Source organism: Lampris incognitus, chromosome 9 (assembly GCF_029633865.1).
Source record: "Lampris incognitus isolate fLamInc1 chromosome 9, fLamInc1.hap2, whole genome shotgun sequence".
In the NCBI taxonomy this organism is placed as follows: Eukaryota; Metazoa; Chordata; class Actinopteri; order Lampriformes; family Lampridae; genus Lampris; species Lampris incognitus.
Window position 1 is genome coordinate 37852392 of NC_079219.1, and position 15646 is coordinate 37868037.

General features: G+C 43.1%; 2 protein-coding genes across 3 annotated transcripts; both read left to right on the plus strand.

Annotated features, from left to right (window-relative positions):
• The first annotated feature begins 1522 nt into the window (after positions 1-1522).
• LOC130118388 (tRNA selenocysteine 1-associated protein 1-like) lies at positions 1523-8410 on the plus strand. Of its 2 annotated transcripts, XM_056286820.1 has the most exons (7): positions 2232-2323; positions 6136-6235; positions 6368-6420; positions 6711-6867; positions 6969-7002; positions 7303-7578; positions 7954-8410. In XM_056286820.1, the coding sequence occupies exons 1-6, from the start codon at positions 2238-2240 to the stop codon at positions 7431-7433; spliced, it is 561 nt and encodes a 186-aa protein (XP_056142795.1). In that variant the 5' UTR covers positions 2232-2237; the 3' UTR covers positions 7434-7578; positions 7954-8410. The 2 variants fall into 2 exon arrangements, with proteins under 2 accessions (XP_056142796.1, XP_056142795.1); XM_056286821.1 differs by lacking the exon at positions 2232-2323 and adding an exon at positions 1523-1609 and having other exon boundaries at positions 7303-8410.
• An 847-nt stretch (positions 8411-9257) lies between these two features.
• On the plus strand, positions 9258-15096 carry LOC130118230 (syntaxin-12-like). The gene is made up of 10 exons (XM_056286631.1): positions 9258-9328; positions 10310-10438; positions 10657-10726; positions 10907-11006; positions 11685-11822; positions 11933-11976; positions 13227-13335; positions 13434-13506; positions 14184-14266; positions 14483-15096. Exons 2-10 carry the CDS (start codon positions 10339-10341, stop codon positions 14570-14572), a joined length of 807 nt encoding a protein of 268 aa, XP_056142606.1. The 5' UTR covers positions 9258-9328; positions 10310-10338; the 3' UTR covers positions 14573-15096.
• The last annotated feature ends 550 nt before the right edge of the window (positions 15097-15646 follow it).

Below are 15646 nucleotides of genomic sequence, written 5' to 3' on the forward strand. Positions count from 1 at the left end.
AAGTCTGTGGATGCTGCAGCTGTACCTGGACAGGTAAGTCAGTGGGGAAAAGGGCTCTGATGAACTGGTCCCGCGCCAGCTCGCTCCGTACCTCCGGAGGCATAGTGCATATATGCCCGCCGCTTCAGGCGCTCTATGTCGTTGGCTAACACCCGCAGCGGCTCCCCAGATTTTCGGAATCGATTAAGGTTCATTAAGCAGGAGCTCGGGCTGTAAACACCGTCCAAACCACCTCTGCAGGGCCCCCACTCAATCTGCTCTCCGAGCTAAGCAGCAGCAGACAGGACAGAACATCGTCTGTGAGGCACAAAGCCAGCTGTAGTGCTTTAGTCTCCATCGACCACCCCTCTGCCTGGGCTAAAAGCTCAAATTGGGCATGGAATGCCTCCCAGTCTGCCCTAGGGGTACTTGGGGCGTTTTCACTGTTGCGACAGCTACTGGGTATTGGGCGCCGCCATGTTTGTTTACATCCTGAGCCTCGAACTGTCCCACATCAGCTGGAAGAAACGGGGCGAAACGCCCGGGCAGCCATTCTCACCGCAGGCGATTCTTCACCTAACGCGAAGCTCTCCTGAGCTCCCTCGCCATGTCCTCCGACCACCCGCATGCTCCCTCCTCCTCCTCTCATCTCTCCTCTCCTCCTTCTTCACTCCCGTCCCGTCGTAGCAATCCATGACAAGCAGCTAGCTAACCAGCCAACTCGCTGACACCAAATACTACGCTAGCTCCCGACATGAATGTTGTTCCTCGACACTCCTGACACCAGTGTAATGTTTCACTTACGAATCGGAGACAATAGTAGAATTTCCAAATCGTTCGGTTTATTAATCCACTCCAACAGCACACAGCGAACACGCCGAGGCGCAACAACGTTTCCCTCAAAACAAAAAACAAAAACGGAACAACCAAATTACACCCCAAATTTGCGGACAACACAAAACAGAGCCAATCAGTAACCAGCAGGCCCACCCACTTCCCCCTGCTCCACCAACCACAGGCGCTGATATAACATGCATTCCCGTGATTGGCGGAGAGTAGGGGGGTGGCATACTGACTAAGCTCGTCAGAACGCCCAACTGTACAAGGTCGCTGTACTATCAAGGAAATGCTGCCACTAATGAGTAATAAAACGTTGATGACTCTTAAATGATCTGACAAAGAAGATTATATCGTTTTTAAACGGCAATTTATTGTAAAAATCGTTACAATGTTTTGATAGTTTTCCTTTTAGTTTTACGCGCTCCCGCGAGGTGTTTACAATTCCCAGTGGGCACTCGGCATAAGACCCGTAGGGATCGGGTTGTGCCTACTCAGAATAACTATTGATTTGCAGTGACCCTTCCCTTTAAGGGGACAAGTGAACCCAGACCCAAACCAAACCAGCACTAGGTTTTTCCTTTTAATTTGTCAACTGTCTCTATCGATCCATCTATGTACCAATACCTAGCTTTTGGAATGGGACTTTTACCCTGGAAAACAGACCGGATGTTGGACAATGTTAGTAATGGGATGGGACCATGTAGTCTCGATTCGCGTTGATGGAAAGTTTACATCATAATTTTCATATAGTACATTTCCAGATAAAATGAGTTGCTTATGGATGGGCAATGTAAGTAATGTGAGTCTTAAAGCAATTCAACCGCGCACGGCGCGATACACGACGGGTTAGAAACACGTTAACGCTAAATTGTTTGCTAGCGAGTGCCAGTTGATGAGCTGTGAAGACAGCCGAGTCCGGCCGTAATAATAGACTGAGATGGAATTCATTATTTCGTGGCGCAGCTACGATACAACATATGTCCATGTGGTGATGGATACACGGTTGAAGATTAGCCTAGTTTTATATTCATTGGTAAAGAAAGAGAAGCAAAAAGTGTAGTGCAGGACTTCCGTGTTCCGTGAGCCGGACTTTACCTGTGCTCCGTTGACAGAATTGGGGAGTTCGGCATTACACCAGAAAAGCACTCTTCTTGAGCTGGACATTAAAAATCGACTCTATTCTTAATTCGTCATTTGACGGTATGGTTTTAAAGATGAAGGCCACCGAGGTTCTTCAGAGAGAAACCTGTTCAACTTCCCCTAATTTGTCGCGCAGCGTAATTCGAAACCAACGTGAATAACAATTTTGGGGTGGATTTTAATCTTTTAAAACGTTTAAATGAATTTTGATTTCGGTTGCTTTTGTATTTTGTCAGTCACTGATTTTTTTTTAAATCTCCTTGCAGTTAGATCACTACATGGATGAGAAGTTCATATGTCGCGCCTTTGCAACCATGGGGGAACTAGTAACGGGGGTGAGAATTATCCGTAACAAAATGAACTGGTAAGGCAGCAGGCTCTCCTGCATGGGCCATACTTTTCATTTAGTAGAATTAAGAGGTATGATTTCAAAATCTGGTGGTTCTGTGTCGTACAGGCCCTAATTCCACTGGGTAAACTGTGTTTTATTTGCAATTAGCAGCACAATTTCTAAAATTGGAGACTAAGTCTCCAATTTTAGAATTTTTGGTGTCCAGTTTTAGCCTCCAATTTTAGAATTTCTACTTTTAAAACAAACGACTAATATCCTTAGAGCACATCAACTATTTTAATTTTAGAGAGGGGATTTTGGCTTGGTTCAGACTGCAGGTCTTTAGCGCTCAATTTTCAAATCTCAGGCCTCATTTAGCGATCATTCTATGAACAGATTTGTTATTACACGCTCACGGGATGTTTTAGCCCTCAAGTTTGTCTGATGGTTACTTGTAATTCCTTCCAGCTGACATCTATTTTCTACCTCTTGCAACTGGCATTCACCCAGGCTTACAAAGACATGAATATTAGCCAACTGGTGTCTAAATTCAGGGATTTCCCAGGCATTATGTCATCTCCCAGGTCTCCTCTCAGGTCTCTGTGGTGATGGTGGTTGCCACATGGACGCTACTTGGCATTACCCTCATCACATTTTCTTTTTATATATCTTATAAATCCTTTTTTTCTTTTCTTTTTTTAACACGATGATGCTGGTCACGTGGCCTGGGTCCTGGGCTGTTCCGGTGGCATCTGGACACTGCTTGGCATCCTCTACATCATATTCTTTATACATTTTATAAGCCCATTATAATCCTGTTTATCCTCTTTCAATGGCTTTCAATCCTCTTTCAAATTCTGTAAATTGTGTAAAAACAACTTCCATTGCACATTGTCCATCTTGGGAGAGAGACATCCCTCCTCTGTTTCTCTCCCTGAGGTTTCTTACTATTTTTTCTCCCTGTTAAAGGTTTTTTTAGGGAGTTTTTCCTTATCCGATGAGAGGGTCAAAGGACAGGATGTTGGGTTGCTGTAATGCCCACTGAGGCAAATTTGTAATTTGTGATATTGGGCTATACAAATAAAATTGACTTGACTTGACTCTATGAGACAAACTAGAAGGATAAGATATGGGTATGTGAGAGAAAATGTGTGGGTATAAACAGTAGATTAAACGGGCCCTTGATTTTTTCCCCCCACATTGTTCACATTCATTTTCCAAAATCACCCATATCTGATAGAGTGACTCGACCTCCACCCTGAAAGGACCCGCCTTTATCCAAACACTAGTTGATCTTGATACGTACCCTTGAGTTTAACTTTAATATGGCTATATTCTCCCAGATCTACGACTTTGCTATCTTTCTCCTGAATTCAAGCAGTTTCGCTTGTCATTCTTCTCAACTTCTGTCATGGCGCTCCAACTACTACTACCCATTGTGTCACAAGTGTTCTCTCTACCTTCAGTTGGACAGTAGTTTTCCTGAGGCAATAACTGGTGGGTTAGTGAAAGACAAAGTAAAGTGGCGATAGAAGCCCATCAGTCCTATCAGTATGTGCCATACTTAATGCACTTGAATTCCAACACCAGCATGCAGATTTAAGAAGTATGGCCACATACTGGATACTTGGTTAATGTGGGGCCACATTTGAAAGTCTACATTCAGACTGCAACTCAAATTCACCCTAACTTTTTTCCTTAATCAGAATCAGTTTATTTGGCCATGTATGTGTAGGCATGTGCATAAAAGAATGTGACACATCAAATTTTTAATAGAGGTGTGAGCACAAAAAAACAAAACAAAACAAAACCATGGAACATTTCCTGAATTTCAAGTAGGATCACTTTCAAATGTGGACCTAGATCAGATATGTAGGGTCTGTCTAGGACATAGACAACAAAATGCCATGGAGTACTAAGAACATGCAGGTTTTCCCTTCACCAAATCACTACACTAGCTGATTTAATTGATTAGTGTAACTTCAACCAAAGATGAGAGATAAATCTGTGAAACACGCTATAGCGATTGGTTGGAAGGAAAACCTACATACTCTTGGCACTCTATGGCACATTATTGCCTTTCTGGCCTATCCAGCATGTGGCTATGCAACACGAGTTTGTTGGGAATTCAAGTGTATTCTCCATGACACAGATTGCCTGGTTTGTATCAGCACTACAGCGTGTCTTTTAGTGGCCTGCTATTGCCTCAGCCAAACTATGGTCAAATGAGATCAGGGTACACACCTGTGACAGGATTCTAGTTGGGGGGTACTAATGGGGATGTGGTTGTGGAAGAAATGAGAAGTTGTTGGAAGTTGTGGAAGTTGGAGGGGGAAAATGATAACTGATGGAAGTCACTGAGAAGACAGAATAGTAATTGATTTTAGATCTGTCTGGATCGTTGTAATGATCCTAAACCCAAGAGCATATATCACAGTTGACCAGTGTTTAAAAAATTGCTATTGAAAAGTCTGAGTGCGGTCACAATACATCAGTAAATTATTTTTGATTTGGATGGACTCCTGTTCGCATCGATGTCAGATATGGGTCACTTTTTAAAATGGGTGTGAACAATGAAACAAAATATCGAATATTCGTATAAAAATGCATTTGAACAATAAGGCTCAAATGTTGCCAAACTGGCTTAAATCAGAGTTGAAAAAATGCTTTTCCATTTGTATATGTGTCTGTAATCACATCCTAAAAAATATTCATAAATGAGTCAGACATGATTTATAGTCTGAATGCTGCCTTTGAACCTGTGAAGACCTGATTCAGTTACCGTAGGCCTATGGAAAAAATAAGTGGCATCTAGAACTGTGGTCCTCAAACAATTTTCAGATGTTTGCCAATTTCAACATAACAGTTGTTCAAGTTATTCATTTACCAGTGTTTCCACTTTATTAAATTACAGTTAGGAGTTAATTGAGAGTTAAAAGCTACAAGCCTGACTGACCTTTGTCATTTTTGTTTAACTTACTGACAGTTACAATGATATATGGAAAACCAAAAGCCATGTTACAATTTTTTGGATATATTGAAAAAAAAAGCCTGCCAGAATCAGTTAACCTATATAAATGATAAGCATTTTATTCTGGGGATCTGATTTTTTCTTATTTGGAATATGTTTCACAGAAAATGCTGTTGCAATACTATGATGTCAAGTCTTTCTATTAGGTTTACGTATTTTGGATTGTGTATATGCTTGATCAGGCCATTAGACCTTGGGAAGGCATCACTCAGGATTTACAGAATACAGGCGTCCGGGGGGCATAGTGGTCTATTCCATTGCCTACCAACATGGGAATCGCCGGTTCGAATCCCCGTGTTACCACCGGCTTGGTCAGGCGTCCCTACAGACACAATTGGCTGTGGCTGTGGGTGGGAAGCCGGATGAGGGTGTGTGTCCTGGTCGCTGCAGTAGCGCCTCCTCTGGTCGGTCGGGGTGCCTGTTCGGGGGGGAATAGCGTGATCCTCCCATGTGCTACGTCCCCCTGGTGAAACTCCTCACTGTCAGGTGAAAAGAAGCAGCTGGCGACTCCACATGTATCGGAGGAGGCATATGTGGTAGTCTGCAGCCCTCCCCGGATCGGCAGAGGGGGTGGAGCAGTGACCAGGAAAGCTCAGAAGAGTGGAGTAATTGGCCAAGTACAATTGGGGAGAAAAAGGGTGGGGAAAAAAAAGCCACAAATAAAAGAGGATTTACAGTATACAGGATTAGAGGATAAACAGCATTTGTTATTGGTAATAGCCCTTAAGAGCGAGATCGCTTGTTGGTTGGGCATACCAGTGCACGTGAGCAGTGAATGTAAAGGTCTTTTTCTAAATAAAATCTCTTCTGACAGGGATGCATCTGGATATTGTTTTGTGGAGCTGGCAGATGAAGCCACAGCAGAGAGGTGTCTGAGGAAAGTCAATGGAAAGCCCTTACCTGGAGCCAGTCCGGTATGGTCCACTGTCAACATCTTACATCTCAGCCACATTACAGCTTATCTTTCTTAACCATCTAACTATCCACCTGATCAAACAAATGTCGAGAGTTTAACTTATGAATGTGGCACTCTCTTCTGTTAACAGCCAAGAAGGTTCAAGCTTAATCGTGCCACTTATGGAAGACAGGGAGAGAACAGGTATACTGTATCTAGCATGCTATCCAGAAGATACTCTGCACAAAGATAATTGGGCACACAAGTCCTTTTCCCTTCTGAACACCTTTGCTTTCAATCATGAAGTGCAATTCCTCACGCATTTTGCTGAAGAACGATGACTTTAAAATTGAGTTTTGAGAAACAATATATAGCTGCATAGATGGAAAGTATAATTTGCTCTTGTGCTGCATTGTTGTGTCAGGTGTTTCCTTCCACATGTAAAATAAATGTCATTGTGCTTTTTCTAAACATGACCAGTTTATTTCCTTCAGGACTAACTATTCAGACAGCAGCCATCATCAACAGTACTACTACAGTGATAATCAGTACTATCAACAATACTCCAATTACTGCTCAAATTGGGGGTATGACCTGAGTGCAGGAAACAATGGCAGTTACTACTATGACCATTATGATTATAATAATCAGGTAAGATCTGCCATCAGTTTGGTCATATTAAGGGTAGTTGTAGTCCTATTAGTGGCTCCCATATTTTAGTAACAATTTAGGAAAGCTGTTTTTTTTTTCAGTCCTATGGAGATGCTAAAGATGAAGGACTAGAGGGTGAGTCCACTTCTCTGTGATCACTTTAACTTTAAGGCAAATTAAATGCATTACAGTTTAACACTTCACATCTGCAGATGACCTGTATTTTTGAGCCCATTCTGAGGACTACTTTAGGTCCATGTGTTCATGTCATGCCATTTTGTCCTCTGACTAGATTTACAAATCCTGCAGGTTTGAAATTTGAAAGCTTTTTAGAGGGCATCACTCCATTAAATGTGTTGCAACTGTCTGCCAGCCTGCTTTATTGTTTTTTTTCCCCCATGTGTCCTTGCTCAGTCCTCTGTTTCTCCCTTGCAGACCCCTTATTGGAACTGGATGTGGTGGAGGCCAACAGGCAGTTCATATCGGAGAGCGAGGAGCTTTATGATGCCCTGATAGACTGTCACTGGTCTGTTCTGGTGCCACCTACACCACCGCATGCACAGTAGAGCAACATGCACCCTGGTCTTTGCAACTGTCAGCAATTATCAGTACTGTGTGGATTGTTTTTAACAGTCCAGTGTGGAGGTCCATTGGATGAAGGGCAAATGTTGGTGCCAAGTGAGGCAAAGTTGGTGTTTCCCAGTACGCCAGGTTAGCAGGTCACCAGGCCAGATCTATGGGAACTCAACAGTGACCTAAGGAGCCAATGGCTCCTCCTTCACTTTGCAATTTTATACTTCTGCTTCTTCTGCTTTGAGCTAACACCCTCATTTGGTTCACATTGACCACCAGCTGGGTTGAAGTGAAAGCCTTCTAATTGAGTGTTGTTTTTCTGCTACTTAGAGAACATGTTGCTCACATTTTAGGAGATATGGACGTTTTATCTTTGAAAGGACTACCATTTTATGAGATCCACTTTGTTTTTTTGTTGTTTTTTTTTATCTTACCAACATTTAATCTTCACAATTTGGAAGCAAATAACAGAGTGAAACACTGATTAATAGATTTTTTTCCTCCTCATTCTAGGTAATGTCATGGATTATGACTAATGATCTTGTGTGTAAATGACCAAGGCGATTTCAAGTATCATATAGGTTGACCACCGTGTGGAATCGTCACCTTTCCTCTGCATCTTCGTGTTTGCAACAACAGCATACCTTTGTACGTGATTATTAGAATTAAAGTTATATTTGTGGTAAAATGGATTTTAAAGTGAATTCATTTGTAATTTGACAGTTGATTTTTATGTTCAACAATATTTACAAGGGTAAAACTGTCCAATTTTAAACTAATTTTATGTCATGTTTTTTTGTGGTGGTTTGTCCGCACATCACTGAATGTGTGTTTATAAAACACACTTCAGTAATTTTATGGTGAACACTTCAACAAAGTGGGCATTGAGGTGCGACAATGTGTAATAGGACTCGTGACTTGGCCTTTATCATTTAAATCTCTATTTTGTACGAGGCAGACTATCAGTGCCAACAGGGTTATAGGTCAGTCAGATCACTGTTTACTTAAATAATGTGGCTATGTTGATTTTGCCGGTATTTTTTGGGGGGGGGGGATTAATGCAAATTTTTGCTTTTATTGATGTGTTTGTTTTTTCTGTTATAGACTATAGGTGCTCTTAGGAGCCTTGCTGTATGTTTTTATTTGCTACCATGTTTGTATGTTTTTGGATGTGGAATGTTTGCTTTCTACGGCTGCAGCATGGGGGGGAAAGCCCAAACCAAGTTTTCCACTTTGTGGGACAATAAAGTTAATCTTGAATCTTGAATGTCGTGCCCGGGGCTCATGCACCGTAAAACCAAAGTCTGTGACCCATCAGATTATGTGACCCTTCCACTAAAGCGCCCTTTCAGACAGGAAACAGCAGTTTAGATAAGGTTACAGTTAGATATAAAGCTCAAGATGGTTAAATGTAGGTATTGGGTTGGAGACATCTGGTATTAGATGTGGGTTTGGTCTGGTTAAATGTAGGATTAGCATCTGAGGGGTGGCCGAAATAGAGTGTTTTAAGGGCAGGGTGACATAATCTGACTGGTCACAGATTTTGGTGTAACACCGGTGTATGGTAGTCGTGGGTACAGCATGCAGATCCACCACTACGCTTTACACATCTACGTGCTCTTAGACGCGTAATTCCACCATTTTACAAACAACTCGGCTTCCAAGTGTGTATTTATTAGCTGTCTCGCAGTAGACATTAAATAAAACATCGTCTAACATTTAGAAGAAAAAAAAAGAGACGTCAGAGACACCCAGGAGACACAAGCGGCTGTCACATGCTCGCGTCGAATTAACGTGTGACGTCACACTCGGGTTGGGTCGTCGCACACCGTCTAATCCCGATACATGCGTTTGGAGCGGCACATCCATCGTCAAACCGTCCTGCTAAGTAAGAACATTACTGTAATTAATAGTTAATAGCAAGGAAAGGGTGTTCTTTTAGTCGGGTTACAATCGCCCCACAGAAGCCGTTTTAGCGAAAGAGGCGGCGAGTCAGTTATCTACAATACAACTGTCAGTGACGCAATAGGACACGTTGTAGCCCATACATTTACAATAACACTGACTGGAGCTGTAATGTTGTCCTGACATACAGCAGCCTTATCCAGTTCGGGAGGGGGGGGGTTCTCTTTGCATATAGGCTAATATATTGAGCAACATACTGCCATTATTTTGGGTACAGTAATGCATGTAAAAGACCACATTTATCGCTGTGTCACACCTTGCAACCCCAACAGAGCAAACGTGAGATGCAAATCTGTGTTTTTCCGAACATTTTTGATATTGGCTGCGGTTTGTTGACAGCCTTCCCTTATTCTGCCGGAACGTTAATCCCAATAAACGCTGTGTCCGGATGAACCGAGTCAACTTTCTGCGTTAATCCCCGCGTTTAGCTCGCGATGGCTACCCGCGCATTTATGTCTGTATCTTGCCTCTTCTTGCTCGTGCGTATTCCTCATAATAAACGGTGCTCGCGGCAGGTCTGTTCGTAACGCCGGCTGGAGTTTAGACAGGTCGAGAAGACTGAACGCACACCCTATAGGGGACAAAATTCATGCAATATTATGAATTTGCCAAATGAATAAATAAAAACAAAAAGGTAACACTAATAATTATTAAATGACACTTAATCGCAGTAAATAAAATGTAATATATAAAAGCTCAATGCTTTAAATGCAGGCTTTACAGTTGTTTCAGAGGAAAGCCCAGCAGCCTTTCTCTTTGCGGTGCATATATTTAACAGTTGTGTTCTTCCTAGCATAGATCATTTGATAAAGTTACAGGCTTGAAAAACCAGTGTTAGAGGTCATCAGTTGCCTTTAGCTTTTGCATAACTCGGATTTATTATGTGACTTCATGCAATTTGCAGCAGTTGGGCCCTGAAATAATACAGCAAGGATGTCCTACGGAAGAGGAGATAGCTACCGGCCACAGCCAAGAGACTTCAGTAACCTGACCCAGACATGCAGCACCAACATCCAGAAAATCACCCAGAACAGTAAGTCTTCATCCTGCTCTGTCTGTCTGTCCGTCCGTCCGTCCGTCTGTCTGTTTCTCTGATGTACACAAAATAAACACTTTGCTTCATCAAGACAAGCAATGATTTTAAACTGAGTGATATGGCCTTCAGCCACTTCATGTGCTGCTAACTTTTCAATTCAAGACTTTTTTTCACTTCCCCAATGACTGAGTGTGTGTTACTGCTCCTCTCTTCAGCTGGGCAGATCAAAACCATGTTGTGTCAAATGGGAACGAGACAGGAAACCTCAGAGTTGCAGGAGAGGCTGTAAGTATTGCCCCCCTGAAATGTCAGTATTTCTACAGGACTCAGAAACTCACATTACAACATCCTACAGCTGTTACATCATATTTTTCATTGTTTGACCAAAAATACCAACAGCTTACCTTGTTCTCCCACAACCTGCTTTTAGTCTAAGTTTTACTATCTCCCATGGTTATCCTGCAGCCAGCAGCTGCAGCACTACACAAACCAGCTGGCTAAAGAAACCAACAGACACCTGAAAGAGCTGGGCTCCCTACCGTCACCTCCATCCCCCTCTGAACAGGTCGCTCTGTCTGCTGTGCTGCTGTGTATTGTCTTGTCCGTGTAATTAAGTGTTTGTCAGATATCATTTCAGGTCAAATCATGTACATCTAGTGTAGGGTTCATGCGGCTATGTGGGCTATTGCAAATAAGCCCTGTCATGTTCGGCTCTGCCAAAGCCAAAGATAGCAACAACGTCCTCAGATGGTTCATACCTGTCATCACCATACTACAGTACCACATCACACTGTCACCACACCCAGAGGACATCATAAAGCACAACAAAATGGTTTCCAATATAACATCCTCTATATTCATTAAGCAAAAGAATAATAATTGTGTAATAAATGGTAATATATCATATCCTAGTTATTATTTTTGATATTTTCTGTGTGTATGTGTCTTAGGTTTATTTATCATCTCTTAAGGTTGTTATGTTTAGTTATGCTATATGTCATATGTCACTGTATGTTTTCTCTCACTGACAAAAAAAAAGGCAGAAGAGGAAACACAAAAACATATTATTGAAACACCCGTGCATGATGTGGTTATAAAATGATATGGATGATATGACACCACATTACTTTTATTGAGGGAAGTTATTGCACAACATCAGAGATAAAGAGGCTGCTGGTTTGCTTTGTTGTTACACTGATGTTTAAGTACAAATTCACAGTGCCATTTTCTTTCCCTCGTACAGAGACAGCAAAAGATCCAGAAGGAGCGTTTGATGAACGACTTCTCTGCAGCTCTCAACAACTTCCAGGTGATGCAGCGACGGGCCGCGGAGAAAGAGAAGGAGTCGGTGGCAAGGGCCCGGGCCGGGTCCCGCCTAATGGTGAACATCTTTCATTAGACCAACACGGTCATCCTTGACTGACTGATGAGGTGGAGGAGGAAAACTGATGTGTGCTAATGCTGATTCATCTCTTTTGTCTATATCTGCAGGGAGATGGTTGCAACGTGGATGAGCAGCTGGTTACGTTTGCAAAGTAGGTCATCTTTAAAAACATGGAATTACCCATTGCGCCAAAACTCTTAATGAGATATTGAGAGACTCTGTTCTACACCTCATTTTACAATGGTGCTTTCTTTGGGCACTTGTTTGCAATGGTGATGAACAGGTTGATGGACAAGATCAGGCAGGAGTCTCCATGGACTATGATGTTTGCAAATGACATTGTGGTCTGTACTGAGAATAGGGTGCAGGTTGAGGAGAGCCTGGAGAGGTGGAGGTATGCATTGGAGAGAAGAGGAATGAGATTCAGTAGAAGCAACATGGAATACCTATGCGTGAATGAGAGGGAGGACAGTAGAATGGTGAGGATGCAAGGAGAAGAGGTGATGAAGGTGGATGAGTTTAAATACTTGGGGTCAACTGTCCAAAGTAACGGGGAGTAGAGGATTGAGGTGAAGAAGAGTGCAGGCAGGGTGGAGTGGATGGCGAAGAGTGTCAGGAGTGATTTGCGACAGAAGGGTACCAGCAAGAGTTAAAGGGAAATTTTACAAGATGGTTGTGAGACCAGCTATGTTATATGATTTGGAGACAGTGGCACTGATGAAAAGACAGGAGGCAGAGCTGGAGATGGTAGAGTTGAAGATGCTAAGATTTTCTTTGGGAGTGACGAAGAAGGACATGATTAGGAATGAGTACAGGTACATCCATTGCAGGCTGTCTGTCTTGGGAGAGAGATCCCTCCTCTGTTGCTCTCCCTGAGGTTTCTTCCTATTTTTTCTCCCTGTTAAAGGCTTTTTTTTTTTAGGGAGTTGTTCCTTATCCAATGCAAGGGTCTAAGGACAGGATGTTGTGTTGCTGTAAAGCCCCTTGAGTCAAATTTGTAATTTGTGATATTGGGCTATACAAATAAAATTGACTTGACTTGAAATTTTGACTTAAGTATATTAGAGGGCAGCTCAGGTTGGACAGTTTGGAGACAAAGCAATAGAGGCAAGATTGAGATGGCTTGGACATGCGTGGAGGAGAGATGCTGGGTATATTGGGAGAAGGATGCTGAATATGGAGCTGCCAGGGAAGAGGAAAAGAGGAGGGCCAACGAGGAGGTTTATGGATGTGGTGAGAGGGGACATCCAGGTGGCTGGTGTGACAGAGGAAGATGCAGAGGACAGGAAGAGGTGGAAACAGATGAGCCACTATGGTGACCCCAAACGGGAGCAGCCGAAAGTAGTAGTAGTAGTAGGTTTCTTTGGGCACACATGACGTTTGACCTGTTTTATTGTGCAGAGAAGATGATGACTGGGGACAGAGCCAGTCTCAGATTGAGGAGCCTGCCATCACAGAGGAGGACCTGGAGATCATCAGAGAGAGAGAGACCAACATCAGACAGCTAGAGGTACAAGTCCACAATTATATTTCCCTACTGAGATGGGAAAGACCAACATATTGTCATAGTGAAACCATGTGTTTGCCCACTAAGCACTCTCCTTCCAGGCTGACATTATGGATGTGAACCAAATCTTCAAGGACCTGGCCATTATGATTCATGACCAGGGTGAAATAATAGGTAAGTAGCAAAGAAAACCCCAATCAGTCTTTGATGTGACCCTCAATTGCAAATTAAACTGAAGGGGAGGGGCACAGAATAGTCTATACCCACTCTCTCACTATGCCTTAATTCATATAGCTCCCCTTCATTTGATTCCTAATGCATAATTTTATTTTGGTGGCACGGTGGCACAGTGGTTAACACAGTTGCCTCACAGCAGGAAGGTCCTAGGTTCAAGCCCCGGGGTTGTCCAAACTCGGGGGTCATCCAACCATGAGGGTCATCCTCTGTGTGGAGTTTATATGTTCTCTCGGTGTCTGCGTGGGTTTCCTCCACGTGCTCCGGTTTCCTCCCACAGTCCAAAGACATGTAGGTCAGGTGAATTGGCCATACTAAAGTGTGTGTGTGTGTGTGTGTGTGTGTGTGTGTGTGTGTGTGTGTGTGTGTGTGTGTGTGTGTGTGTGTGTGTGTGTTGGCCCTGCCATGGACTGGCGGCCTGTCCAGGGTGTCTCCCCGCCTGCCGCCCAGTGACTGCTGGGATAGGCTCCAGCATCCCCACAACCCCGAGAGCAGGATAAGCGGTTTGGATAATGGCTGGATGGATGGAGTTCCATGTTTGTTGCTAGATCTGATATTGTAGTCATATCTGAAATCTCACCTCTTGGTTATCCGTGTGCCTTTTTTCTGATCTACAGACAGCATTGAGGCAAATGTGGAGAGCGCTGAAGTCCATGTGGACAGAGGCACTGCCCAGCTTCAAAGAGCTGCCTATTACCAGGTAACCTGCACAGCACCCAATCTAACTCATTACTGCTAATGCAGCGTTTCCTTTAGTGTGGTTTATGTAAAAATTATACTCCCACAGGATAGACTTTATTCATGCCAGTTACTCCATGACTGGTGCAAGGCTATCTGTGCTGTAGTTAAAGGATGTCATCAGTCATTAGTATGTAATACATTTTGTTTAACATAATTTCTGATGGTGTTTTTGCAGAAGAAGTCACGTAAGAGGATGTGCACCTTGGCCTTGGTGCTGTTCCTAGTGTTTTACCATCCTCGTGATCATCATCTGGCAGGCCATTAAATGAGAGGATGAGCATGGGCAGGGCTCTCAGTGGCCCACTTATTACTTACTATGGCTTCCAATGAGTTTATGTGAGTATGTGTTTGTACCCGTATGTGCGTGCATACTGTACATGTGCATGTGCATGTGTTTGTGTGCATGTGCATTATGCGTGCACATATTTGTGATAAGTGAGTCTGAGCAGGAGAAGATGTGTGTTCTGGTGTGGATGTCAATTTTTTCAGTCTTCTTCATATGAAAGATTGTTTGACATATAAAATGTTTTGACATCACTTCAGCTCTGGCCTCTGGTTTCCAGTATAACTCTTGAATTGATGGTTCACTGTCACAATAATAACAATACTATAGGCTGTCACTTGTCAGTTATGTGATACCCTGCCTGCTTGACCATATATTAATCTCAAGGGGAATTCCCCCCTCGCTCTCTCTCTCTCTCTCTCTCCCCCCCGTTCCCTTTTTCACTCTCTCTCTCCCCCCTCTCGCTCTAACTCCCCCTTCTCTCTATTTCACTCTCTGTCTCTCTATTTCACTCTGTCTCTCTTTCCCCTTGTCTTGCTTTCTATTTCACGCTCTCTCTCTCTCTCTCTCTCTCTCTCTCTCTCTCTCTCTCTCTCTCTCTCTCTCTCTCTCTCTCTCTCTCTCTCTCTCTCTCTCTCTCTCTCACTCTCTCTCTCTCTCTCCCCCCCCCTCTCACTCTCCCTCCCCCTCTCTATTTTACTCTCTCTCTCTCCCCATCTCTCTTTCACTCTCTCTCTCCCTCTCCCCTCTCTATTTCACTCTCTCTCTCTCTCTCTCTCTCTCTCTCTCTCTCGCTTTCGCTCTCTCTCTCGCTCTCTTTCACACTCTCTCCTTCCTTTGTGTGTGTGTTTATGGTATGTGTGTATTGCAGGTCAATTATTTTGAGCTGGATAGATTGATAAATTGTTCAATACTTCTGTATCATGCATTGTATCATGTCAGAAAAGCAAATAGCCTTTATCACCGTGCATGAGAATATTTTCTATCAAATGCAATGTTGCAAAATTTTGTATATAAATCTATATACAGATGCTGTCCAGTTTAAAAGAGCTTTTG